General features: G+C 39.9%; 3 protein-coding genes across 11 annotated transcripts in view; 2 read left to right on the plus strand and 1 right to left on the minus strand.

The window, feature by feature from the left end:
- Positions 1-4,416, plus strand: part of cdkl5 (cyclin dependent kinase like 5) — a 42,806-nt gene extending 38,390 nt beyond the window's left edge. For all 6 annotated transcript variants that reach the window (XM_086291138.1, XM_086291124.1, XM_086291114.1 and 3 more), the window contains one exon: positions 417-4,416. In XM_086291138.1, coding sequence (XP_086147264.1) covers positions 417-827 — 411 coding nt within the window. In that variant the 3' untranslated portion in view covers positions 828-4,416. The remainder of the gene's footprint in view (positions 1-416) is intronic.
- On the minus strand, positions 4,188-9,647 carry rs1a (retinoschisin 1a). The gene is made up of 6 exons (XM_086291168.1): positions 9,490-9,647; positions 9,245-9,270; positions 8,900-9,020; positions 6,730-6,871; positions 6,055-6,250; positions 4,188-5,349 (listed from the first exon to the last, which is right to left on the minus strand). Exons 1-6 carry the CDS (start codon positions 9,578-9,580, stop codon positions 5,197-5,199), a joined length of 729 nt encoding a protein of 242 aa, XP_086147294.1. The 5' UTR covers positions 9,581-9,647; the 3' UTR covers positions 4,188-5,196.
- Positions 9,648-12,047: 2,400 nt separating this feature from the next.
- On the plus strand, positions 12,048-27,619 carry ppef1 (protein phosphatase, EF-hand calcium binding domain 1). Of its 4 annotated transcripts, XM_086291188.1 has the most exons (19): positions 12,068-12,216; positions 12,480-12,634; positions 13,936-13,968; positions 18,400-18,527; positions 18,610-18,670; positions 20,064-20,227; positions 20,318-20,432; positions 20,874-20,920; positions 21,244-21,410; positions 21,520-21,556; positions 21,677-21,826; positions 23,779-23,930; positions 24,048-24,288; positions 24,393-24,578; positions 25,602-25,744; positions 25,904-26,010; positions 26,118-26,281; positions 26,690-26,774; positions 26,866-27,619. In XM_086291188.1, the coding sequence occupies exons 2-19, from the start codon at positions 12,580-12,582 to the stop codon at positions 27,093-27,095; spliced, it is 2,265 nt and encodes a 754-aa protein (XP_086147314.1). In that variant the 5' UTR covers positions 12,068-12,216; positions 12,480-12,579; the 3' UTR covers positions 27,096-27,619. The 4 variants fall into 4 exon arrangements, with proteins under 4 accessions (XP_086147332.1, XP_086147314.1, XP_086147305.1 ...); XM_086291179.1 differs by having other exon boundaries at positions 12,068-12,634; XM_086291206.1 differs by lacking the exons at positions 12,480-12,634; positions 13,936-13,968 and having other exon boundaries at positions 12,048-12,216.
- The last annotated feature ends 336 nt before the right edge of the window (positions 27,620-27,955 follow it).

A 27,955-nucleotide genomic window follows, 5' to 3' on the forward strand; every position in this document is an offset into this window, starting at 1 on the left:
GCTGTATAGTGCATGTGAGACTGACCTAGATTCTCCCAACAGTGTGTGAGACTGGCTTTAGTACTCGGCAGACAGAAAACATTGTTTTCACCCATCAACTCCAGACAATGTCAGGAGAATCAGGTCGGGGTTTTGTCTGAAGTTGACCTTTCTTTCATGTGTCACACAGCAGGAGATAGTCCTCCTCAGGTCCATGCTCACTAATCGAAATGCACATTTTAGGCAAGATAGCTACCTGGGGATAGCATCCTTGAGCCAATGTGAATTCAACAGACAGTTACCTGCAATACTGTCACATGGCCTCAGCACATGTGACACACTGTTGGGCTTGGTCATGGGATTTGTAAACAATAACAAAAATATAGTTTTATTTTTTAAGATAATTCATCAGTGGTGTCTCTTTCCCCCCCTGCCAGAGCCAACCACTCAAGTCACTACGTAGGCTCCTTCACCTCTCCCCTTCTTCCTCAAATCAAGGACAGGCTCCCCCTCCTCCTCCTCCTCAAGACCTGCGCTTCCAAGCCCCCATGCCCAACCCTCCTCAGCCCTCCTCCAAAGCAGGCTACCCCGAGGGTCGAGGTCATGCCGACAGCAGGGGGCACACTGGGGTGAGCAGCTCCACCCAGGCTAAGAGCCGCAAGGCCAGCTACCCCCTGCCGGGACAGATAGAGTCCAGCTGGCACGTATCTGCTTTACAGCGGGCAGAGGGGGCTCAGTTCACCCCTGAACAGCTGGGCATCAAACCGGGTCAGAATGGACCCACTTTTACCCGAGCCTCCCGCACCAGGATGCCAAACCTCAACGACCTGAAGGAGACCGCCCTCTAAAACCTCTCAACCACACCACCTCCGATGCAGCTCCATCCCGGAAGCACCTGCCAGAATGCAGACATCGTGGTACTGCAGTAAGGGTCTACACAAGAGCCTTTTTCACTGGATCAAGTCCTAATTCAGAAATGTAGTAATCTGTTGATGCTCATGCCTCTGAAATCTAAAAGCCTAGACGTTGATCGGCCAAACACCTGGGACAGTGTGGTTTAGGGAAGCAAAGATAGGGAAGGGCCCATCCTTTCTTGAGATGCCAGTACTGTATCAGCTCTATATTATTGTCTGTCTCTACTTGCAAGGTTACATCAGAACAAGCTGATCATCCCTGTCAAGGAGACACTGCCCATGTGGCCTCTTTGCTGCCATCTTCTGTTCACAGGACGCTACTGCAACACATTAGACAGCCGCTGTCACAGCAGTGGCCAATAAACTCAAATGTTTTTCAAGCTCTGATATTTGATAAGAACATAAAAAATGATTTATATTAACATTATTTATGAAATATTTATTTGTTTTAAATTCAAGGATATAAGCTATAAATGACACAGTATGTAGGTTATATGGGAATATTATAAGGTAATATAGAATTAAATGTGTAATTGCAAGAGCTTTAGTTTCGACACAAAGAAATGCATAGATATTTATGTGTTGATAATACAATATGTCACAAGGAATATTTAATAATGGTGAATGTCTTTTTTTTGTTTGTTTGATTTGATATGTTATTAGCAGATTATCATGTTATGTTGTTTTTACCCTTTTTTCTGATTGTTTCATCAAAATGTAAAAAGAAATACTGACAAATATATAAAATATCTGATATTACAAATAGTGCAAATCTGCCCATCACCCTCATGACATCAGTTTTGACGTTTTGTGACAAGTTGGGCTATTTGTTAGCAGGGTTTGGTAGCAGAACAGCCAGAGTGAGACTGTTAGGCTCTGTGCTTCACATATTGTAATTGTCAGGTCATTTTATCTTACATTCCCATTGTCGCAGTTTTCAAATTTGCCCATTTTTCAGTCCCTCAGTTCGTTTAGTGACAAACAGCTTTCCAGCATCTTGTTGCTGCCATGTTGGTTTTGTCCACAGCCTTAAAAACCATTTAACGGGCATCTTCGCCCACATCACCACGCAGCTCTAGTGAGGGAGGTTTACCTAACATGACATTGAAAATTTAAAGTGTTTTGAGACGGCAGGGAAGCTCTCTGCAAAAAGGCATACCTCACCTGCAACCTTTAAGATCTTAAAGGATAAGTCTGGTAATACTTTATCTTTATCCATTTATTTATTTATTTATTTATTTATTTTGTCAGAAATTCCAAATGCATTGTCTGTGCAGCCAAAGTGGGGTGTATGTGCTCTAAAAATCTTTAGATTCATTTTAATTTGTTATTGAAATTTGTTATTAACTAAAGTAGAGAATATGCTCATTTTAATATAGTAAGTACAGTACTTGAGTGAATGTGGTTACTTACATTCCCCCACTGGCTGGGTGTGGGCTTTTCATAGGACTTTGCTGACGCCATGAATTATATGAAATAACACCAGACTTATCCTATAATATGTGTTTACATTTCCTGTGTGCATTTTAAAAGCTTGTGTTATCAAGAGTTTTGTAAAAGTCTTTTGTAAATCTGAATTTGATTTTCCAGTTTGCATTACTATTAACATTAACAGTCATAATCAGGGATGATTTTACTTAACTTGATTGTTCATTAAAGCATTTACTAATTGTCTTCTGATCTGTGGGCAATGTAAAGCTGAGGTGTGTAGAATGAAAAACATTTTGTGGCCTAGGGGAAGTATACAGCATTGTTTTCCCCCAGTTTTTCCATTATTCTTCATTCTGTCCTCCTTAATATAAAACAGTATTAAGGCCGCTGGGGGGGAACAAAAAACAAAATAAACAGTCTTGTTGCATTATTCTCAGAATTCTGATTTTAATTTGAGAATTCTGGCTTTTTCTCAAAAACCTGACTTCAGTTGCATAATTCTTTAATCTGACAATTCTGACTATTTTTCCAGACATTTTGCTCAAACATCTGACTTGTTCTCAAAAATCTGGCTTTAATCTAAGAATTCTAACATTCTCCACAAAAATCTGAATTCAATTGGGAAATTCTGACTTTTTTTGTTTTTCTCAAAATTCAGATTTTAGTAATTCAGGCTTTTTCCCAAGATTCTGGATGTAATCTAAGAACTGTGACATTTTCCTCAAAAATCTGACTTTAGTTGCAAATCTCTTTTTCTTCTTCTTCTTCTTCTTTTTTTTTCCTCAAAATTTTGATTTTAGCAATTCAGGCTTTTTCTCAAAAGTCTGTCTTTAATCTAAGAATTCTGACCTTTTCCTCAAAAATCTGATCAGTTTTCTCAATGTCTGTCTTTTCTTCAAAACTGAATTCTTCTCAAAATTATGATTAACTCTCAAACAAATCTCTCCCTCAGAGAATTCTTAGTTTAAAGTTAGACTTATGATTTTGTTTTCCTCAGGATTTTGAAGGGAAAAAAAGTCATGACCTCAAATTTCTTTCTTCAGTGGCCTTAATTCCCTTTCATACGTTTGTGATTTGAAAGCATAAAGCAAAAAAATGCATTCCAAATGCCATCACAGACAAAAGGAACAAAGAACAGAAGAATGGTCCATGAAAAGTTTGGATCCCCATTTGGTGAAAATAAGAATCAATCACAGTAACTTGATGGTTGACTGAAAGCAATAACACTCACTAAAAGACTCGGAGTGATGCAGATTGTATTAGCCAAATCGGCAGCTAGATGGATTTGAGCCAAATATAGCACAAAGAAGGATTTCCTGCAGGAGACTGTGATTACAGCGTTGGCAACTGTTGGTATGTGACATCACATCATTCTGCAATACATTTTTTACATTTTTCTTAAGTTTATCCCACAGAAGGTAAAACTGTCCCATGTTGTGGGCTTGTGTACAAAATCCTCATTGCTAATGATTGTAAATGACTGCTGACATGGGTTTGTTTATATCACTAATGGGACAAAGTGATGATGAAGTTTACCTTGCTAGTGACCCGAAGCCTTACGTTAGTTTATCGACTCAACGCGTCAGATGGAAATGAAGGCTTCAACCCTCAGCAGGTCGCACACGCTGAAAACTGAGATGAGAAGAAGACTTTTTGTTCAGAAATATGAATGTGTTTCCTATAACATCAATTCTCTTTTTTTGTCATTAAGCTGTTTCCCACTTCTGACAGGGTGTAAATAAAAAATAACAGAGTATCTATACTGACCGTTCTACTTTAAAAATGATAGGGTCTCATAATAAATGCCAACTGTACATTTTTGAATGTCTCAGAGTTTGTTTTGGAGCACAGACGCAACATAAAAACAGACACATATTTGTTTATTCAAGGACATGGTTTAAAAATACAATAAAGAGAACATCTTCAGAGCAATTCAGCTCTGCAATGTATTCCTAAGTGTAATGGGAAATTCAAATATAACATTAAAGAAAGCAATCAGGAATTTTTAACAACAGCACCAAACAACAACAAAAAAATCAAACAAGAAAACAGTAACTCAAATGAGGCAATAAGACCAAAATAAATAAATAAATCCATATTAACAAATTCATTGAAAAGACTAAAGACAGCAGTCTGTTACACCTATCCGATTATCTAACAGCTGTGCACAAAATCTGGTGGTAACTGGTGTTTAAGCTGCAGAATAATATGCATTTGTTCTAATTTGACCCACCAGATGATAAATTATGTATATATGACTGTTTACTATATATTATATTTGGACAAATAATTAATTAGAAATGTAAAAAAGCAAAACAAACATTCAAAATTAAATAAAGAAAATATGAATTTTAAAAAATGCTGTAAATGCAAACAGTAATTGTAATTAGGATGACCTTGTTGTTGTTTTCAGTCTTTTCATGGGATTTGCTGAAAATATGAAAACTGCAGACTACTACCACACCGATTCATTAAGGTAAATAAGGAGGGGAGACTTACTGTGTAAATTCCCAGCTACGCTCAGATTATCAGGAGAAGCAGACAGAATTTTATTGACCTATCACAGAACGATTTGGATTTCTAACATGAGCGCAGATTCAACCGCCATAGCAACGCTACCTCTCCCTCTCCATGCCTAATTACTGCTTTCAGTTTATGCCGTTTCATTGCAAATGGAGCAATCTATTGAGAACTCCCCAAATTGAAGTCCCCATAGTGAGACTGGTTTAATACAGACAATGCAGAGTGGAGTGAATGAGAGCTCATTGTACATATCAAACAAACCTGGTTTAATGCATTTATGTAAGTGTGTTTTAGCTGTTTTGTTTGTATTTTTTAAAGGGGTTGGGGGGAAGTGGGGGGTGGGGGGGGTTTACATGCATTTGTTCATGCAGAGCAGCAGCTCCAGGCGCAGAGCGATGCGTGTGTGCCATCCCAGAGGGAGGATGCGAATGTAGCGAGCAACGATGGGCGGCCGCAGAAGGTTCTGCACAGACGAGGACCGGTCAGAGTTCCCATAAAACACCTGAGGAAAGACAGAAAGGCAAGATTAAGGTGTAGATTAGTTAAAACCGGCCATTGCATTAAAGCTACTATTTCTAGAACCACATGGTAGTTGACTTGCAAACAGTTAACGTTCAGTTGGTTTTCAATGACTGATTAACAGTTTAAATCACTTCTAAAATATGACTTCTCATGATGTCAGTATCAGGCAAATATAAAATGCCTAATGTTTCATGCAAAGAGGCATGGACAAAGAATTATGTAGCCTCATTCTTAGCCTAATCAAAAAGAAACCTCCGGTGTCTGAGTATGAAGGGCATTAAATAAAAACAATTTCAATAAAAAGAATAATAAATGGCTCAAAAAATAAATTTAAAAACCATTGAATACATAGAAAAAATATATTTAAAAAATGTTGGCAGCAATTAAATTCGCTGACATAAATGTCTTTTGAATTAGGTTACTGTTATATTGATTCCTCTGTTTATTTGTGTTCCATTTAATTTAGTATTTTATTTATATGCAACTGTCAAATACTGCATAAATACATTAAAAAAAAGATGAAAAAATAAAAGGAACTGTAGGTCAATTAATACACACTCCTTATTTTTATATATTATATTTTCATACATTTCATGTCATATTATTTATTGATTTAGGCACTTTCAGGCCTCCATACTTGAAGTGCTGAACATTATTCAGTGTATCCAAAGTGCACTTAACTGACCCTGTTGTTTCCAGTCTGGTCTTTGTAATAGATCCAGTTGAGCTTCTCATCTGTTCTGTACTGAACACTGTACTTGGTAATCCACTCATCGGCATCACAGCGGCCCTGAGTGAGAATCCCTGACACCACCGTCACTTCCCTTAAGTCAATCTGCAGCCACTGACTGCTGTCCTGGAACTTAGACAGCCAGGCGCAGCTGGAGGAGAAAGAAAAACATTTAATATCAGCACTGATTTATACAACAAATATCATAGTTGGTCACGACAGTTTAGCACAACGCAGGACAGAGAAATTTACTGCTGTTTTTACAATATCTTCTCTAAAGATAAAATCCTGTTGTTTTGTGTTCTGAGGAAACTGACAGTTTTTAACATCCGATATGATGTTTTGTTTTCGGAAAGAGAGAAAATGAAAGAAAGGATTCAACTTAATGCTTAAAAATTACAATATTTAGCATTTTTAAAAAGTCCTACTAGATTCTGTATGTTTTTTTCCCCATTTTGTCTCATCTATATGGTTTTTTAAGCAAGAGCATTTTGGTGTGTTTAAGTAACAAAATATACATAAGGAGTGTGTTTACTACACTTTTCCTCACAGATGATAAGAGCCATGATCTTTTTTTAAAAGAGACACAACAGTTGGCTGTGTGGTGCTGGCCTATATATATATACCTACCCAAAGCCCTGGCTGTTGAGTCGCGCCTTACTTGGTACCCATGAGGAGAACCAGCCAGTGTACTGGTCCTGGTTGGAGCAGGTAATCTGTTCTTGACTCACTGATCCAGCCTCAAAGCCAAGAGGTCTGTGGTAGGGACACTCTGCAAAGGAGATCGGAGACAACTTAACATGAGCGCTCTTAGTTTCAGGTAATATTTCTTTCGCTGAAAGTTCTCGTGGCCATGAGATTTTAATATCGTCACCCTGAGAGAAGAGAATACAAACGGCTAGCTTAAGCCAAGCAGTGCATCACAAAAATATATATATATATATATAAAAAGACCATCAAACCACTAAGCCTCTCCTTAATTCTCCATTTCGGCATCCTTTCCTCTCTCCTAACCCCTGCAGATTCCCATAATCACACCCTCTCGCTCCCATGGCCCCCACTGTTAGGAGCCTCTGTGTGACCCATATCCCATCCTAAAATCCTGCAGTTTAATTCTCCGTGGTGAGAGATCAGTGATGTCCATTAGGGCAGCAGACGGACAGATGGCCATGTTCTGCTCTCCGTGGCTTTGGCTCTGTGTTGTTCTCTCGCTTCCTTTAAAATCACACGAGAGCCACTCCTTTACTTGGTAAATAAAGCCTTTAAATATGTGAATGAGAGAGAGAGAGACAGTGGTACATGAGTGAGAAAAACATCAGCTGTGGACACATGGAACAGAAACTGTAGTAGAAGTAGCCTGCTGCTCTTTTGTTTACTACTGGCTTAAGCCTATCTGGCACAGGGTTGCATCCTGTCTAATCCCAGCATTACAACACACCCGGCAGAAACGTCTGTGTGAGTCAGGAGATAAGTGTTTACATAACAGTAATGCAAATGCCTCTGTAGTCCTCCCTAATGTGTTTCCTGACTAAAACAACACATATTCAGATGGCTGAATCAACAGGCAAACTGCGAGGTGAGACTCAGTGGATTGAGGAACTCTGCGAACCCTGACGCAGAGCGGGCAGGAAAGTCTTTCTCACTCATCAGTTCTCATCCACGTAGCGGTAATTGCTGGTTTCTGTAATTGTGAGATCAGCATGGTCTATTATGAGCCCCGTAATCTCCGAATCATGCTCTAATATAATGATAGTCGGCAGAACTTCTTCCTCCTATCTGTTTCTGGTTGCCATGTGATTTGCGGCTCAGCTCAAACACACTGATTCACTCGTTTGTCAGCTCCTCTCCTCATCGAGTCAGACGTGATTCAGATCTGATCTTTAGCTCTCAGGCTCAAGTGAGGCTGTCAGAAGACCTTTTTTATAGTTTCTTTGTAGGAGGTCCAAAAAAACAGGAAAACAAAACAGGTTTACAGATTTCACTGGGATTTAGTTTAAAAGCTAAATCCCAGGCTAAGTTGGCAAAGTGAGAGAGCGTTCAGTTTGAGGATGAATATGGTACGATTCAAAACTCAAGATCAGCTATTATTGGGCGCTGCAGTGAGATTATTTTTTGAGTGTTTCTGACAAACATCCAAATGCAGGTTTCCTGTTACTGAAACGGGAATTCTGGAGGACTGTGCAGTGTTATCACAGGTAGCTTCTGTTTCTTCACATGTCCCCCCCTCTTCTTCCCTTTCTCCAAGGATGTCCAGTGAAGCATGTCCATCCACCCTGCGGCGTCAAATCTGGAGCCTAATGCGCTCATTGCATGAACACAAACTATAGACACACAGTTGTGCACACACTGAAACTGTCCATCTACTTGTATCAGCAGTGATAATCGTTTGAGCAATTTTCAAGCAAGAGTCCCAGAAAATTAAAGCGTTCAGCTCCTCAAATATGAAGATTTGCAGTCTTACTTTGTCTTCAGTTGAATTGGCTTCAATTCTCTGATTGTGCAGCAGATTAATCAGTAATAAAAATCACTGTTAAGTACAGACCTTTCAGTTTTGAGCAGGTTAAACAACAGTTAATTCTTGTCTATCTAACACACCCTTCCCTTCTCCTTTTAAGAACTATTATCACTTTAGTGGTGCAATTGTAGATCAGCAAAAGTCACGTAATAAATCTCATTAGTAAATAAGTCTTGACACAGGGGGTTAAAGCACACTGATGTTATGAATAAATTAAGTAGTGATTGAGATTTAAGCTACTTATATGATTCATGTCCACTCAGAGTGACGTTTAATGGCTCTCACCCGGCATGCAGTCCACTCCTCGCACCAAAGATGAGCCAGACCCAATGGAGTAAACCTCCGTCTGCGATTCGCCTCCATCACAATCACATTTGCAGGACTTGTTAGTCCACGCCCCAGGGTTCTTATACAGACACACATAAACAACATTTATTAGCTGAAAATTGACATAGAGCTCATTTACAAATGATAAAAGGAGAATAATTTAACATAATAACTCTGGTCTGGCTGTTATCTGTGTTTTGCTGTTGATGTTGTTTTTCTTTCTTTTTCTTTACAAGCAAATCCTGACACTGTGACAGTTAAATCATCTGTGACATTTTGCTGGGTTGCTGAGATTTTTCATACCTCCTGAGCATAAATACCGATGAACACTGTTCAGCCAGATGGACAGGAGGGAAAAAAAGCCAGTTGATGAGGCACAGAAGAAGAAGAAAAAAACAGGACTGTTAGGGCATCATAGTCACCCTTTCTGGATACTAAAATCTGTGAATCAATCTGTTAGTTTAACCACATTAAGAAAAGGTAAATAAACACAACACACACTGGTAATAAAATATAATATCAGTGCAACTGTAAGAGTGAAATTGTACCGTTTGTTCCCAGGAGAAGGAGGCCCAGCAGGAAATGTTGTATGATGAGAGCCATCTTCCAACCCGCTCCAAACCAGACCAGACTGACCATAGACTGAGCATTCAAGCTAGTAGTGATAGGAAGGCTGGATTACAATAATCCACGGGACACTAATGGCCTTATCTAATGCCATCCTTATCTAACAAAGCTCCTCCTCCAGCTATTCACCCATCACCATTAATGCCATCATACCTGGAAAATCTCCATGCGGCCACAGAGGTCAAAAAATCCTGCATTAAAAAAAAAGAAGACACCAGCGCACCCAATTGCCACACTAGAGTTGTGTGTGTGTGTACAAGAGTGAAAGCAAGAGAGATGGATGCTGGTGGTGGCTGATGCTGGGCCTAGTGATCCATATGATTGGACAGAAGGACCTGCAGTTGGATGTCATCCTCAAATGTTTGCAGTTCTCTTCTATACTATCACGTTAGGTTTGAAGGAAGGAATGAAGGAACCTGGTTTTTAATACTTGGTTCTTTGCTGTGATGTAGTGACATAAAATTGTATCATATATATTGTTTAATTTTATTTTTATTTAAAAAATGTTTAAAAAAATAAAAAACAAATTTAAATTAAGAAATTAAAAAAAGAATTTGATTAAGAGTCTAAGTACAGAGATGATATTACTATTTCACAAATGTATCAATGTACTATTGTTTAATCATAAACCATTTTTCTGTAGGCAAAAGTCTCTCATAAACATACTCTGTTTTATTAAAAATGAATGCATGCATTGTATATATTGCTTATAGATCTATTTTATTTTATGTTATTTAGTTATTTTGTTTTTGAGGGGATTTGAAATGCTGCAGGTGACAGGCACGTGGATAATTATCATCAGAAGCAACTTTTAAAAACAAAATAAGCGAGTGTCCTGTTCCTGTGTTTGTTTGAGCGTGGCATTTCTCCCGCCTCCCACTGAGGGTTTTAAAGCCAGGTGGGTAAAAATAATTAAGCCTAATCAAGCAAAGCTGTTGCCAATTTGTGCTGATTAGCGCACGAGTTTCACTCCCTGCGCGCCCTTTTGCTTTCACCAGTGGCCTTATAAAAGAGATTCTGCATGTTGCACTAGGTGATTTTGCTTCATGACAATTTTTTTTCCCCCTTCTAGGAACTTGCCACAGCAAACATGAAGGTGGCTATTCATGCAACGCGTAGGATCCCTCCATGCACCAAAAAGAGGATTCGTGCTTACTCCACTCTCATCTACAGAGCTCATAAAGAGGTCAGAATGCACACTGTAATTGTCTGGCCTGTACATGTTCCTATGTGATGAGGGACTGGTTTCACATGCACTTTCTTGGTATTCTTCTTCTGCAGGTTAGTCCTGTTGGACTGAGAAGTCCTGAGTTTCTGACCAGGAGGCATGGTGTCCCCAGACCGATCCTGCTCAGGCTTGTAGGCTTAGAGGCTTCTCGGCTGTCCAAGTCAAACAGGTTGAAAGTCATCACTCGGCGAGAGCTCAGTGCTGCTGTTGCACACGTACAACGGAGGATTCATGCAAGAGCCGCTGCATGAAGATATAGACTTTAAAACAAAATTTTATTTTTATTATTAAAGGGTTTATTTTAATCTTTGCCTCTTTATTAAAGTAAAACTATTAGGTAATTAACCCTAACAGCTGGTAGATGAAAGACTAGGACTGACAGAAAGTGTGTACGCTCAGATTTATGGTTGGAAATGTGGTATGTCAGGGGTGGGCAACTCCAGGCCTCAAGGGCCGGTGTCCTGAAGGTTTTAGGTGTGTCCTTGAGCCAACACAGCTGATTCAAATGGCTAAATGACCTCAACATGTCCTGAAGTTCTCCAGAGGCCTGGTAATGAACGCATCATTTGATTCAGGTGTGTTGACCCAGGGTGATATCTAAAACCTGCAGGACACAGGCCCTCGAGGCCTGGAGTTGCTCACCCCGTGGTATGTGGCGAGATCACTATAACACTATCAGTGTTAACGGGCTTCAGGATCACTGACTACAAAAACAAAATGATACTGTTTTGTATGAACATCCTCACACTGAAGCGGCTTAGAAACCCTGAAGTAGGTTTTTACAGCTGCTTTCTCAGCCCAATCTGAAGTTTCAGGAGAGGCTGGATGATTCAACAATATGGTTCAAACATCAGTAAACTTAAAGGGAAAAATCCATCCTTTGAAATGGCGAAGTCATGACCTTAACCCTGGGGAAATGCTTTGGCATGACCTTAAGTGCAAATGTGTCTTGGTGGGGGGGGGGTTTTTCCAGGCTGCCCCCAAATAAAGGCTCTCTTGTCATAACTAGGATGAAAACCAGACTATTTTGAGTAAATGCATGTTTGTTTTCAGGAGGACAGAAGTTAGAATACACACTGTTTTCTTATCATACTTGGTTAACAAGCTAATTAAACTGCATCTGAAAACTTAAAACGCTGTCAAAGGAAAAACGAGACTTCCCACTCGTCAAACACCGGCCCCTCCCGGGTTGAGGTTTCACTCCACCTGATGCCTCCGCCTCTTCTGTGAGCTCTCCTCCTGCACCAGTAGCTCCTGTTGCATGTAGAGCTGCTCCGGAAACGCTCCAGTCCTCATATCGACCTGTTTTTACGCTCGAATCGATTTCATAAGCTATTAAGGAAATTTAGAGCGCAACCGTATTTTATTATTATTGGTATGAATGAACTGCATGACCCTGTCGCGCGGATAAGAGCTACAGGTAGGTTTGAACTGACGATTTTTGCCAAACAAACACCTCGTTGGAATATGATGCTGTCCTAAAAGGTAACGCGCAGTAAGACAATGAGCAGCGTTTTTATTTTATTTTGGTATGATTTGACTCGATTAACTAGCAGGATAATTCCTACTGTCGCTTTTTTGTATTGTTTTATTTTTGTAAGTTGAAGCCAATCCTGCACTGTTTGAATACATTGAAGGCAACGTGATAATCGAGTACTGCTTTAACGATGTGTCTCTATAAAGGGAGCACGTTCTCATATCAATCAGTGTCACCAAATGCCACCAAACAGCTTTGGAAGAAGCGGCTAATGTGAGCCCTTCTGGACCCTCTCTGTTAGCCATCATGGGATGTGGCACCTCTGTCGCCACAGAAAAGCAAGGGGAAACACTGGAGCAGGGTAAGCATGTGTAGATGGTTTAATGCTGGAGTACACCGGACATTGGGATTTTTATTGCCCCCCCCTCCTCAAAAATATACTGTAAATGGACTGATTCTTATATAGCGCTTTTCTACTCTCCCGGAGTACTCAAAGCGCTCTATACAACATGCCTCATTCACCCATTCACACCCACTCACACAAGCACTTCTAAACTCAAGTGCTACATTCATACTAAACTAATCATCTAAACTACATTCATACTCCAATGAAGGCATCGGAGGGCAACTTGGGGTTAGTATCTTGCCCAAGGATATTTGGCATGCAGACTGGGGGAGCCAAGGATCGAACCACCAACCTTCTAATCAGTAGCTGATCTGCTCTACCACCTGAGCCACAGCCACCCAATACTATCCCCAGAGAGATTTGTTCCTCCTGTGAAAGGTGGGAAAAACCCACATGCAAAGACGTCACACACACAAAACACTAATTGGAAAGCAAAGCTCATGTGATGTTAAACAGCATATTTATTCGTGCTGTGTAATACTGCAAATTTTGGTATAGATCCAATACTAAGTAAACACTGCCAATGTTACCAATACTAATACTTTTAACTTATAAAGAGCTTATGTAGGGAAAAGCAGCGACTTAGCAAATGATTAACATAATTCAGTGAGCTACATACTGAACAAAGAAGATTGAAGCAAAGTATCGATCCCATCGTGCTTGTACCAATACCGATACCAGTGATGATATCGATTTTTTTTCTTTTAATGGATCCACCCACCTCTACTGTTTCTGGGCCCTTACAGAGACTTTTATTTCCCCTTACTCGAGTACAGGATAGTGTAATAAAGGATTACACATCAGGCACATACAGTTGCTCCTTATTAAAAATGACTGCAGTCAGTTCACCTAAATTGCAGGGTGTACTCCAGTTGTTACTGAGTGCTTGTGTTTATGCAAAGGCATTTTGTAATGCTAGTACTGCTACTACTATGCTTTAGTAAGTTGCTAACCTGTTCTGCTGCAGCAAGGTGATGATAGCTATTTTTTTGCTGCAGTAAATGTGCCTCTGATTTTGACAGATGATCCTTTCCCTCCTTTGCAGTCTGTCTTTTCTTCTCTTTAATGAGTGCTGCTGCTCCCAGAAGCTTGTTTAATTTGCTTAGTTTTCCCAATCCCACTGTTGCACACGACCTCCCTTGTGTCTTGTTATTTCTCATACCGTGTGTGTGTCTGTATATGCTCATTTGCACACAGTTTTATTCAATTACACGTTTCACGTTTTCTCGCTGAATTGTAGTTTTCCCTTCATGCAGATGAACCAGTTAAGACTCCCAGCCCGGCTCTGAGTAAGACCCCGCTCATCCTTAACTGCCAGGCTTTTACTTATGTGGCATCTGTGTTTGTGTGCTTGTCTGTCTGCATTTTTACATTTTGCAAGAGTAACGGAGGATTCCTGTGGCCTGTGGAGTTCTGTAGAACTAAAAAGAAAACAATGGGTAAATAACAGCTAAAGAGTCATAGGCATCTGAGGTATGAGTTGTTGAAGCAGTAGTATGGTTTCATGCTATGAGTGAGCGCTACAAATGGGATGTTTGCTTTGAGTGTGCTGGTGGAGATGTATGGGGAGGTCAGAAGGAGCTTCACTTTCTCTTTGTGGATCTAGAGAGGGACTGTATGAGGAAGTAAGGAGAGGCAGAGAAGTATGTTAGGGTGGTGTAGGAAGGACAGTGAGATGTGGAGTAGGAGTGGCACAAGGGTTCAAGGTAGGGGTAGGATTACAGTGGGGCAAAAAAGTATTTAGTCAGCCACCGATTGTGCAAGTTCCCCCACTTAAAATGATGACAGAGGTCAGTAATTTGCACCAGAGGTACACTTCAACTGTGAGAGACAGAATGTGAAAAAAAAATCCATGAATCCACATGGTAGGATTTGTAAAGAATTTATTCGTAAATTAGGGTGGAAAATAAGTATTTGGTCACCTCAAACAAGGAAAATCTCTGGCTCTCACAGACCTGTAACGTCTTCTGTAAGAAGCTTTTCTGTCCCCCACTCGTTACCTGTATGAATGGCACCTGTTTGAACTCATCATCTGTATAAAAGACACCTGTCCACAGCCTCAAACAGTCAGACTCCAAACTCCGCCATGGCCAAGACCAAAGAGCTTTCGAAGGACACCAGGAAAAGTATTGTAGACCTGCACCAGACTGGGAAGAGTGAATCCTCAATAGGCAAGCAGCTTGGTGTGAAAAAATCAACTGTGGGAGCTAGAGCAGGGCGATATGGCCAAAAATATTTATCACGATATATATTTGAAAATTTGCGATAACGATATAACCGACGATATAATTGATGCGAGACAAAATACAATTCCACAACATTACTAGCGCAAAAAGACAACCTTCCATTTATTTTCACTTAAACAAGAAGCTGGTTTTTATGTACATTAAAGCTTTATAAAAATGTAACAGTGCAAATGCAAATTCCTTGCTGAAAGTTTAACCAAAAGGCATTTCCAGTAGAAATGGGCTGACATATCCTGAGCATAACCATGTATAATATCCACTGAAGTTAAAAAGAGGTGCTTTGCAACATTAAACTGCAGTGTGCAGTACGCATTTTTCGGACCATAAGGTGCACGGGATTATTAAGGCACATTAAGCGAAACAAAGCAGTCAGATAAATCAAACTTTATTAAACTCATTCTTCTTGCTTCCTCCACTTCTGTACCATTGATTCATTAATGTTGAATTCTCTGGCAGCTGCTCTATTCCCATGTTGTTGCAGTATATTAATGACTAACCTCGTATTGTGGATGGATTATCTCAGTTGTTCTCCTGACTGAAGTTTGGTCCGTTTACAGCATCCTGCCATGCGATTGCATTTGTCTCTAACCATGAAGAACCTTCACGTTAACTTTTATAAGTGGAAAAGTGTTAGTGTTCGTCCTCCAGCTTCACTGTTTATGTTATGCTAACATAGCTGTGTCGCTAGCGATCACGTAGCACATCATTATATACCAGCTAGCCCAACTTCAGTAACCCTACAAACGTCAATGCTGTTTAGTTTCCTGTCTTCGTTTATGTTGGAAGTGATAGCAGAGCTGCACGTTTGATTTTTTTCAGAAATCTCTCCGTCAGAACATGCTATATCATGCTTAGGTAACTAGCGAAACTAGCGAGCTAACTTCCGCTAGCTTCCTGCTAACTTCTAACTCCGTTAAATGTAATAACTTTTGTTTTCATGGATGCCTGGAAGTTAAACTTTATAGTTACACCTGGTAAAGCAGCAATGCTGATCGTTTTATTAAAGATGAAAGAATTTAGACAGTTTTTAACTCTAAGTGATGCTGCAGTGTTGTTTGACCTGAAGTATACGGAGTTTAGGACCCAGATTACTCCCAGATTTAAGAGCATCTTAGTCCGACAAATATGACAATAACAACGGCCGCTTGCATGTTCTGCAAAAAAATGTGCTTTGTCGTGTATCTGACGGACAAACACCAAACCAGTTCCACATCACTGAAGTTGCACCATTTTTACAAACCAATTCTGGTTCATCTGTTCCACTCAACAATCGGCCATGTGCGTATGAAAACAAAGGCACTGCGCATGCGCGTTTTACTCCCATTCTATCGCGATATTTCATTTTCCTATCGTTGCCTAACATTATACCGGTATTACCGTGAACGGTATAATATGGCCCAGCCCTAATATGAACTGTGATGCGATATACAAATCGGTGAAGTCAGGCTGACATGGTGTTTAGACACGTGTTGCTTTCTTCACTGACACATGCACCCGTTACAATTTTAGACTGCAGCAGATGTTTTCTGGCATCTGAGTTGCGGCATGGCTACAACAGGTGAATGGATACCATGGCAAATATAGAGACTGTACTTCAACTGCTTAGAGGTTAGCGGGTCAGCAGTCAGTGTTTTTCCATTTGTGTGTGCTTTTTACATTTGCATGTAAATTATTTAGTGAACAAAACTTTATTTGTAACTGGGGAATGAAACGAGTGAGTTGAGAGAGGCAGCGGTCTGCAACTATTTTATTTAAATCAGTATCACAAAGTAGTGGAGGTCTTTTGCGTGGAGCTGAATATGCAATAAAGACTTTTGCAAATAGCTCAACCTGATTGCTGGTGTATGATAAATCCTTAACCAAACCTGATGTTAATAAGCTTTAGGATAATTAATCCTGGATAAATGGTAGTGTTGCATCAGGAAGGTCATCCTGTGTGAAATCTTTGCCGAATCAAAGGTGCAAATCCATCTTCTGTTGTGACCCTTTAAACATTAAGGGAACACATGAATGTCCCACACAGGTTATTGGAGTGTATTAAAAATGGTACGTTTGATTCACGCGACAATGTCGAAACTTTAAAACTCTGGGTTGACAAAGTGTTTGCTATTCAGCATCCTAAATTATAAATGTGGAAACCTTGTATGCCCTCTGGTTTAACAATAATCAAAGATTAGTACTCTTTAAGCTGTGAACACATAACTGCTATATATTTCAGAGACATGCTTATAAATCTGCTTTTTATATGATTTAAGCAAAGCAATGGACAGCGCACAATGTCAGGAGTGATTTGTGGCCTGCTATGATGAATGGTTTGGAGACGGTGGTGCTGACAAAATGACAGGAGGTGGAACTGGACATGGCAAAGTTGAAGATGCTAGAATTTTTATTAAGAGTGACAAGATTAGAAATGAGTACATCAGAGGGACAGCTCAGGTTGAGTAGAGACAAGGTTAGAGGTGAGGATGAGATAGTTCAGACATGTTCATAGGAGGGATGGTGGATATATTGGATAAAGTTGAGTATGGAGTTGCCAGGCAGTAGGAAAGAGGAAGACCACAGAAGGGTCATGTATGTAGTGAAGGAGGACATCCAGAGGGTTGGTGTGACGGAGGACGATGCTAGGGATGGGGTGAGATGGAGACAGCTAAAAAAGACGTTTTCATTTTCATCTGTTTTCATCTTTGTTTGCTACTACATACACTCACTGGGCACTTTATTAGGTACGCCTTTTGCCCTCAGAACTGCCTTAGTTCTTCATGCCATAGATTTAACAAGGTGCTGGAAACATTGCTCAGAGATTTGATCCATACTGAGATGATAGCATCACACAGTACCTGCAGATTCATCTGCTACACATCCATGATGTGACATTTCTGTTCCACCACATCCCAAGGGAGCTGGGATTTGAGCATTTTGGTATGGTGCGCTGTCTTCCTGGAAGCAGCCATCACAAGGGTACAAATTTTAGCCCTACAATTTGAATGTTTCAGCATGTAGCATGTTGCTATCATACAATTTTTGTGATCCTTGAATTGTAGCCTCAGTTTCCTGTTCCTAACTGACAGGAATGCCACCTGTAGCCTGTCTATTTCAGAGATGCTCTTCTCCATACTTCGATTGTAACCAGTGGTTATTTGAGTTACTGTTGCCATCCTATCAGCTCAAAGCAGTCTGGCCATTGTCCTCTGAGTTCTGGCATCACCCAGAGATCAGCAGTTTCTTAAATACTCAAACCAGCCCGTCTGTCACCAACAACCATAGGATGTTACTTACATCACCTTTCTTCTCTATTCTGATGCTCAGTTTGAACTTCATCAGGTCATCTTGACCTAAATGCACTAAGTTGCTGCTATTTGATTGGTTGATTAGATATTTGTGTTAATGAGCAGTTGAACAGGTGTACCTAATAGAGTGGCTGGTATTTTCTCACATGCTTAGCCTGTAAATAAAAAATACAACATTTTGTTGCAGCTATGAAGGCAGCTGTTTTGATCCAGCGATGGTACCGGCGCTACATGGCCCGTCTTGAGATGAGACGCAGGTACACTTGGAACATTTTTCAGTCTATTGAATACGCCGGGGAACAAGACCAGCTGCAGGTGTCTCTCACTACAGGCATCTATTTTGCAAATTTCAGAAGTATCATAAAGCTTAAACATGCGTTTCTTTTTGGTTTTTCAGCTCTCTAGTTTCTTCACTTTCATGCTGGACAACTTCACTCAGCTGAATGGGAATGGGCCAGGTTAGGGGAGAGAATTCTCATATCTACAGCGTAAAAGGGTGTATTATTATTATTATTATCATTATTATCATTATTATTATTATTTTGCATGTCTAAAACTTAGATTTTTGCCTATAATATTTGGAACTGCTGAAGTAATGTTTGCTTCCTTTTGAAATAAAATATAATTTCCTAGTCCTGCTATGTAGACAGGATCTCACTGGGTTTTAATGTATGCAGAAACGACAAACTTATCACACTGTAGCAGCTAAATAAATGTGCCTAATTTTAAGAAACATTCGTTTTCTTATCAGTTGGTGTTTAATGATTGTTCTTTTTAACTTTTCCAACACCCCTATTGTTTAAATTAACACCATTTTGTTTGTTATGCCACTGTACTTTAGATATTTTGATCTAGACAAGGAAACCCATTGCGTATACCCTGTTGCTTAGCAACTACTGTGAATGTGGAGGCCAATGTGTCGGTGTGGTGCACTGAAACAGCTGTGGCTTAAGTGTGTATTGACCCGCTCTTCCAGCTCAAAAGCATAATGTTTCATTGACAAGCTAATCCTCAGGGAAACCCTTTTTTTGCTCATCATCTCCTGAACATCCTCTTCATGGGTTTTACGTTAAGTCTACATAAGGGATGCAAAGAGGCCAGACTCTGCTGTCTCTGTTTACTACGTACAGGATCTGTGTTTTTATATTTGTTTGTCAGGGACACTATAGAGGAAATAACACAATAGGAGAGGGACATGGGCCTCTGGGTAGACATCTGTCCCAGCACTGCTTGTTTGCATAATTTAAAGGCTGTTGGGATTTGTTCTTATATTTGAAACTTCAGTGAGGTCTCAAATATGAGAAGAATATTTAGTATAGTATAGCACCTGTATATGAGATTTTTGTAGTTTAAGACTACAAGAGAGAGGGGGAAAAGCAACAATACACTCCCAGTACAGACAAAATAGAAATTATTGATGATAAGCTTATCATTGATTAAGCCAGAAAAAGAAGAGCTGTGTGGTGGGTGGGTTGCAAAGCAGCTTGCAGATGTGCTGCACCTATAGTCGTGTTAAAGCAGGTTAAAAAGCGCCACCTAGAAAACAGTTTGCACTGGGGTGCTTAGAAGGGCATCAGCTAAGCCATCGTCTCTCGTGAGCTGGCATTAACAACAGTGGATTTACCAGGATTGATAGCTGAGGTTTTTTAAGCTGTTATATAATTTTTTCATATAACCAAATATTGTGCATTCCTGTTTTGGATTTAAAGGATGTAAAGGTGAGGATAGAGGAAAAGGTACAAGATATATACCATTTACTCATTTTTTTTCTTGACAAAGATAAGATTTCATGTTTGTGGACATCTAGCTTTCATTTTAAATAAATTATATGATATGTAAATTGCGTTTCAGACTTGATCTCCCAGCTGCTGGATCCAGTGGTGGACCCATGGTTAGACAGAGAAACCTGCTACAACCTGATCAATGTTCCAGAGTCCTACACCGGACCTAGACTATCATTTCCTCTCTCCGTCGCTGATACAAATGCGCTCCTGAGTGCGTTTAAGGATCAGCAGGTACCAAATATGAGCCTTTCACTTTGTCTCTTAAACATCTGATTGTCTGGTGGTTTAGATTTGGAGTGCTCACTGCTTTTTTCCACACAGACTCTCCATGCCAGATATGTTCTCCAGCTGCTGTATGAGACCAAAAAGCTCCTCAAACAGATGCCAAATATAGTTCACTTGTCGACATCCTACTACAAAGAGATCACTATATGTGGTGGGTCTCAGTGTCTCTTGTTAATTTAAGGTTCAAAATTTTCAGGACCATAAAAAAAATTAAAAAATATATATTTTAATCTCATTGTAGCATATGCTACACTGCGCAGACCAAATAAATGATCTCTGTAGTTTTTAAATGAGAGATGGTGCCTTGTGGTTGTTTAAAAACAGTTGATTGTATCTTACTGGCAGCAAGGTAAGTCCTACTTATTTGCACACTGATCAGCCACTTGACTCCTCTTGCACAGCTTTTCTCCTCCTACCTTTGCATGTCATTAAACTCAAGAATACTTGAGTAACAAAAATGAAAAAACACACACTCATAAGGCTGAGGTGGAGCAATCCTTATGATTAGGGAGTTTTAGTCCGCTTCTGTAAACCCATAAAGCAACAGGACTTCAGTTTCTTGATTGCAGTGACTTTTTTTCTTTTGGTACAGGTGATCTGCACGGGCGACTTGATGACTTACTACTTATATTTTATAAGGTAAGGCTGCCCGTACAACAGCTTTCTTAGGCATCATTTGTGCATCATCTACCTCATAGCAATATCAGATTTCATGTAGATTTTTTTATAAATAAAAGACTGAACCCTCTGCAGTTAAATCCTAAGCAGTCACTATATGTAATTTTTATTTTTTAATAAATTCTTCTGCCCGTCAGAGAGCAAAGAACAACTAACTGACACGCATCAGTCATTTTTTAGACTGTAGGGTCATTGCAGGGGGCTTTTCTATGACAACAAACCTCAGATGGTTAAATAAGTAAAAGCTGAAGGTCTGACTGTTTTCATGTTTTGGTTTTTCTCAGAATGGCCTTCCCTCTGCAGAGACACTGTACGTGTTTAATGGGGACTTTGTGGACCGTGGAAAAAAGTCAGTTGAAGTGGTTATCCTGCTGTTTGCCTTCCTTTTGCTTTACCCAGACTACATGCACCTGAACCGAGGAAACCATGAAGACCACATAATGAACCTCAGGCAAGTTTAGAAAAGGGTGAAGTGAAAAATATTTACCTGTCTAGGTTCACCACGAACACGAGGAGAATAGAGTATCAGGGTTTAAAGGTTTGTGGTTTTCTTTTTTCAGATACGGGTTCACAAAGGAAGTCATGCAGAAGTACAAGGTAAAGTCCAAATACATGCCGTCAGTCTGATTTTATGTCCACAACTCAGTAAGCACTTTGCAGCTTGGTGACTGTCACAGCTGATTGTTATTTTAAATTACTGTTCTCGCCTGTTTGCAGACTCATGGCCGTGAGATCCTTCAGCTGTTTCAGGATGTTTTCAGCCTCCTGCCCATCGCAACAGTTATAGACGGAAAGATTCTGATCGTTCACGGAGGGATTTCAGACCAGACTGACTTAGACTTCCTGAGCTCCATAGAGAGACACAAGGTCAGCGGAATCAATCAGCTTTGGCCACCAGGGGTCAGAAAAAACAACTTTTTACATGCTGACACACTCATACCCACCACACCACAATGTAGCTGTGTGCAGCGTGGAAAAAAGTGGTTTGTAGTTTTATCCGGCAACAGGAGTCAGATTCCTGAGACGCATATCGAGACATGTTGTAGAGTTGGTTCAGCAGCTTCTCGGTAACAGCTGCAAGGCTCAGTTATTGAAAAGTTATTAGAGTAGCTTCTTTCTAGGTCTGCTACTGTGTGAATAGGGGTTAAAATGGGATTTGGCAGGTGGGGAGACCCTAAGGTTGGGTGTCGGAGTGCGGTGTGGGGAAAGGCATCACTTTCCCTACTTCTCAGTAGGGGTGGCTGTGGCTCAGGTGGTGAAATGGGACTTTTACACACTGGAAAGGTAGCGGATCGATCCCGGACTCCTCCGGTCTGTGTGCCAAAGCATCCTTAAGCAAGATGCTAAACCCTGAGTAGTGTGATTCTGTGTGTGATATGTATGTTAGATATCAGTCACATAAGCTCTAGTTAAATTTTATTTGTATGCTACCTATAATCAGCTGGCCTCTGCTACTGTTCCAATATTCACTGCTCCATGTGGATTTAGCCAACTGAATTCATTAAGATCTAAGCAGATGTTTGTGAGCTGGTTGGCTGATTTCCAACCCCTAGACAACATAAAGCTGGTAAAAAGTAGAAGTTAAAAAAAGTGGAATTTGGTGAGTGAATCTAATCAGCACCATAAATCTGGTGTCCTTGATGAAACCAAACACTGAAAACAAAAGCAAAGTGTGCTTTGCAGTCCAACATACAGCATCATTGTGAAGTTCACCTGTTTGTGTGTTTGTTAAACTGTTTGAAAAGTTGCATTTGAAATTCCCTGCATGATTACTCTGTTTATGCTCACTCCTCCTCTATAGCGCTGATTAGATTCTGAATTAGGCCATCATGAACAAACTTTATTCACATCTGCACCTTAAACACATCACAGAGATGAGAGGTAAAACAGGTTGTGTTGATGGTGTAAGCAAGGCCATTTAATTGCTCATTAATCTAAAGTGCCTCAATGCCTTTCCAGACACTTCCAGCCCACTTTAACCCCAGTTTGTGGGCTTTTATTATGGTATCAATCTGCATTCAAGATTGCTACTCCAAGTCCGATTAATGGACTCCTGCTTTATAAAAAAACAAAATATTTATCCTGACAAATTTTGAAGGTTTCTGTGACATTGCAGTGTTTCACGGTAGGATTAGCTGAATAATGAAGCAGCAAACCGGAGGCCAGGTTTCCAGCAGAAGGGTTACAAAAGTAGGAAATTCATGCACAGGGATTAAGAGAAACAAATTTTGAGGGTTCACCTTATTTTGCAGGACCCATACAGAGTAGTTTGACTTTGCTTCACTGTTTGATGCTCAGGTGACGTTCACTAAGTTTCAGTTTCACAGAGCTTTTCTTCTGGCGTGTCTCAGACAAATGCTAAAAGATGTTTAAATGCTTCTAATATGGCAACCTTCAACACTCTGTCCTGTACCTATGCTATTTTATTGTTTTATTATTATTTATTATTTATTTTTATTTTGAATGATGGACTCTTGGTTTTGAAAGAAAATGACACAAAAATAAAATTGTATTTGAATAAATTATTGCATTTATTCTCTTAAAATGCAGAAAGCACAGAGCATGAATGGTCATCACAGGTATTTCAGAGAAGGCTTTAATATGTATGAAAGTTATCATTAAGGTGGATTTTATTGATTTATTTGTTTATTTTTTACATTAAAATACTCCTTTAGTACTTGCTAAGCACTGCACTAAAGATGTGTGTATACCTTTTTTTTCACCCTTTTTTTTTATGTTACTTTTCTGTCTTCACGTTTTGCTGTTTGTCAGCACGATGTTTCCACCTCACTGCTACCTCCCATTCCTTCCTCTTGTAGGTGAAATCAGCCCTGAGATTTCCCAGGTGCAGTTTGGAGCACCTGGACATCAGTCAGTCCTGCAGACAGACCAAAAGAACGAGATCCACAGACAGCTCTCGTCCCAGCAGCAGTCGCAGTCAAAACAAGAACCAAAGGACACCCAACACGAGGTGTGACCGCAGCCCACAGACACTTACATGTGTTTTTATGTAGTAAGGTCCGTGTGCAGTTAGCTCCTGTTAACAGCTACAGGGCCTCTTTTCTACCGCCGTTTGTTTTTTCTCTAGGAAGAAGCGATGCAGGCTCAGCAGACAAGACAGCGCCGCCTCCACCTCTTCCTCCTCCTCGTCTTCCTCGTCATCCTCTTCACTCTGCTCTCCTCGAACCCCATCCTGCCTCTCCCCGCATGCTTTTCCATCTTCTCCTTGCATGCCTTACTCTGTTAATGTCCTCCAAGTGCCTTTCCTGGACTCCCTGTCCTCCGTTCCCCTCCCGTCACCTTCGCAGCATGAGCAGGAATGGAAGCAGGTGAGAGGAGCAGAGAACACATTAACACTGTTTAATAATCCACTCATTTGATGAGCTCCTTCTTTGTCTTGGTCAACACTTTTATCTGCTTTACTCTGGAGCAGATAGTGGATATATTGTGGAGTGACCCTAAAATCCAAGATGGCTGCAGTCCCAACACCTTTAGAGGTGGAGGCTGCTACTTTGGCCCTGACGTCACCCAGAGACTACTGCTCCAACACGGACTCCAGCTGCTCATCCGCTCACATGAGTGCAAACAAGAAGGATACGAGTTCTGTCACAGTGGAAAGGTACACAAGGTGCAATCATTTCATTTAAATGTGTCACTAACACTTTAAAATACGGCCAAGACTAAGGGCTTAATTCCCCTGTAATTAAATGGAATTTCACTGCAATTACAATTACAGTTAAGTGTAGGTACCCTCGGGTAAGAGGATAATAAGTAATATTTTTACACAAATTAAAGAAATAATTATACTCTAAGCAAATATAAGTACTCTTTAAATAATTATAATGAATGTCTAAGTAATTTTAAATAGCGCATGAGGAACTTTAAACTTTGTATAACGTAAGGTATTTTATATTAAAGCAATAATTACAATGTAATTACATTTAAGTAGTGCATAAGTAATTTTAGTAGTGCCTAAATTCTAGATATAGTACAGGAAAGGAGATATAAATTACACTGTATGTTATTTTAAGTACTTCTAAAGTAATGTTGTACTGCATCATTTCTTTAATTTTGCTGAAAAACAAACAATATTTTCCCATCTTACATTGTACAATTTAGGGGAACCAGCCGTGTTATGGAGTGGCTTAACTCTGGCTCCATCATAAGGTCACGTAGGCCTGAGAGTTTTCCTTGTAAGTCGTTAAGGCGGAACAGTCATTTCATTTATATTGGAAAAGTAAAAGGACAGTTGAATAATAAAGCATTCATCATGAGCATCAACATTATGAATACTGAGTAAAGATGTAACAAGACGAGATTAATCCACTTCATAATACCGCCAACACCATGAAAAATACAACATATTTACAATGTAAGATGAGGAAATATTGTTTGTTTTTCAGATAAATTTAACAGTACTTACATTTGCTTACAGTATAGTAATTTCCTCTGAAGCACTGACTTGTTACCTCTTATTCTAGTGTGCCTACCTTTAGGTATTTGTAGGTAAATATAATTACATTATAATTTCAAAAAGTACATTGAAATTCCAATAAATTAAAAAAGAAATTCTGAAAAATTCTAAAAAATGTTGTTCACTGTCTAAAGGTTTTGCCTTGTTGAGTCTATTTCCATATTGTAGGTGATCACCATCTTCTCTGCGTCCAATTATTACGAGGAGGGAAGCAACCGAGGAGCCTATGTCAAACTGGGGCGAGAGCTGGTGCCCCGCTTCTACCAGTACCAAGTCAGCCGGACTACTCGCAAACTTACTCTGACACAGAGGTAACACGGGTGTCTGGTGTGTCTGTGTACTGTGGGGGCGATGAAGCAATGCTCAGAGTAGTAGCACTGAAACTAATCATGACAAAATCTTGTGCATAATTATATAATTCTATTAAATGTGTAAGAAAGGTTGGTCTAGGTTAACGTTTGTGTCTGCAGAGTGCGAGCCGCTGAGGGCTCTGCTCTCAGAGCCTTAAAGGAGAAGCTGTTCGCTCACCGCTCCGAGCTGATGGCCGGCTTCCAGCAGTACGACCAGAATAACACAGGTGCTCTCTTCTCACTCCATTTTCTTATAAATGTCATGTTTTAATATTCAGGTTTGATTCCCAGGCTGACATGGAGAGTTTTTACATTTGCACACGCCTTGCTTCAGGTCGTGTGTCAGTCTGCGAGTGGGCTCTGGTTCTGGAGTCTGTACTGAGACTGGACCTGCCGTGGAGGACGCTTCGTCCACACTTAGCCCGTCTGGCACCAGATGGCAGCCTGGAGTATCAGTCCTGCTTCGAGGATATGGGACCAGGCATTCCTCTGCCGCAGGTCAGAAACAAAGGGGTACAAAAGAAACACGTACATTCGCTCGAGAAATGACCTTAAAGGGAAAAGGAGATGAAGGAAAACCCTTAAAGGTCACTGTTTTCATCTGAAGTTATACGCTTAATATAAACATCCCTTTGTCTTATTATACAATACTCCAGTCACAAACATCCAGATTATCGAAAGGCTCTTCACAGCATTTTTTTTTACATAGCAGTTCTTTCTCATTTGCACTTTTAAAACGAGTCCATTTTACTCCTGATCCTGTTCTTTTGTCTACAATGTCGAACTTGTATCTGCGAGGAGGGATTTTGCCCCTAGTGGTACAGTTACTTCTAGCTTCGCAGTACATATTCCCAGCGCTGCTGCTGTTAAACACAGCTGGAAGGACTCCTGTTTTTTATCTTTCAGGTCACTCCAAATTTGGCTGAAACTCTGTTCAGATACAGGACAGACATTGAGATAATATTCAACATCATAGACAAAGATCATTCAGGTAAATGAAAAGCAAAATATCTTTTTCGAGATAATGTTTCAAATAAGCCAAAACTGACTTGTACGTGAGTGATGTTTGTTTTAACCTGTAGGTCTGATTTCCATTGAGGAGTTTCGTCAAACTTGGCGTCTTTTTAGTGCTCACTTGGGAGTTGCCATCGACGACAGTGCCATTGATGACCTGGCCCGGAGTATTGACTTTAATAAGGATGGCAGTATAGACTTCACTGAGTTCCTAGAGGCATTTAGAGTGGTACACAAACTGGACAGCAAAGATCAGCAACTGCATGAAAAGATGGATGGAGAGAAGAGGACAGGCTGAATACTAAACTGTGGAAGTACCAATGTAGGATATAACAAAGGACAGCATATACATCTCAGAATACTTGAAGACAATACCACTGGAAGTGATTAGGTCATGATTCATTAGCAGATTTCTCAATTGTGGTTTGTGGGTTAGGGTTAGGGGTATGGCTCTGGGAATGCCGATATCTAAGGCTGATTTAAATAAAGTGATATATCCCTAATTTTATTATGTCTTTTATTGCACCACCAGCTTTTTAGAGGGGCTGACTGTGGAGAAAAAAAAACGTCTTAACAACTGCTGGCTGTAGTAAAATGAATATTTCAAAGAACAGCACAATAGAGTTAAAAACCTTTACAGTGAGCTGATTAAAAAAATCAGCTACAAAATCAGAAGAAGCTCTGGAGGCGTTGTGTACTTCAGGCACTGTTTGATTTACTTTTATTCATTTTCTTCCACAGAAATTAAATTGAAAAATATGCTGCGATTGAAAACGATTGTACAGCTGTACCTAATAAAGTTGACTGAATGTAGGTTTACAAGTATTGGTGTAAAAGATGCTTTTTTTTCTTTTTTTTTTACTTAACAAAATAAAAATAATATCTGTGTGTGTGTGAGTGTGGACAGGTGTCTAAGACAGAGTGTATGTTCAACTCTGTTTGGCTCATAGCTGATAGAAAGTTCAGCTGTTGAACTTTAATCCCTGTGCTCAAGAAATACATTTAGAAAGAGGAAGAAGTCCCTGGGATTTTCAAAGTAAAATAAGCCCACTGAATGCACTATGGAAAAATGTCTGAACCTTTCTGTGTTGATTGTTACATCAATTTAAAATTCCTCTAAAGTACCTAAGTGCTTTGGAGAGAGGCGCATTTACATTC

Source organism: Aulonocara sp. 'chitande type north' Nkhata Bay, linkage group LG1, assembly GCF_057382095.1.
Source record: "Aulonocara sp. 'chitande type north' Nkhata Bay isolate Kocher_YH1m ecotype deep benthic linkage group LG1, A_spYH_male_GT1.1, whole genome shotgun sequence".
NCBI lineage: Eukaryota > Metazoa > Chordata > Actinopteri > Cichliformes > Cichlidae > Aulonocara > Aulonocara sp. 'chitande type north' Nkhata Bay.

Coding starts and splice junctions, on each gene's coding strand:
- ppef1 (XM_086291179.1), top strand. CDS start 12,580: ATGGGATGTGGCACCTCTGTCGCCACAGAAAAGCAAGGGGAAACACTG. Junction 20,433..20,873: donor CAAAGAGATCACTATATGTG/GTGGGTCTCAGT, acceptor CTTTTGGTACAG/GTGATCTGCACGGGCGACTT. Junction 21,827..23,778: donor GCTCCATAGAGAGACACAAG/GTCAGCGGAATC, acceptor TTCCTCTTGTAG/GTGAAATCAGCCCTGAGATT.
- rs1a (XM_086291168.1), bottom strand. CDS start 9,580: ATGGTCAGTCTGGTCTGGTTTGGAGCGGGTTGGAAGATGGCTCTCATC. Junction 9,021..9,244: donor TCGGTATTTATGCTCAGGAG/GTATGAAAAATC, acceptor TGTCTGTATAAG/AACCCTGGGGCGTGGACTAA. Junction 6,251..6,729: donor CTCAACAGCCAGGGCTTTGG/GTAGGTATATAT, acceptor TTTCTCCTCCAG/CTGCGCCTGGCTGTCTAAGT.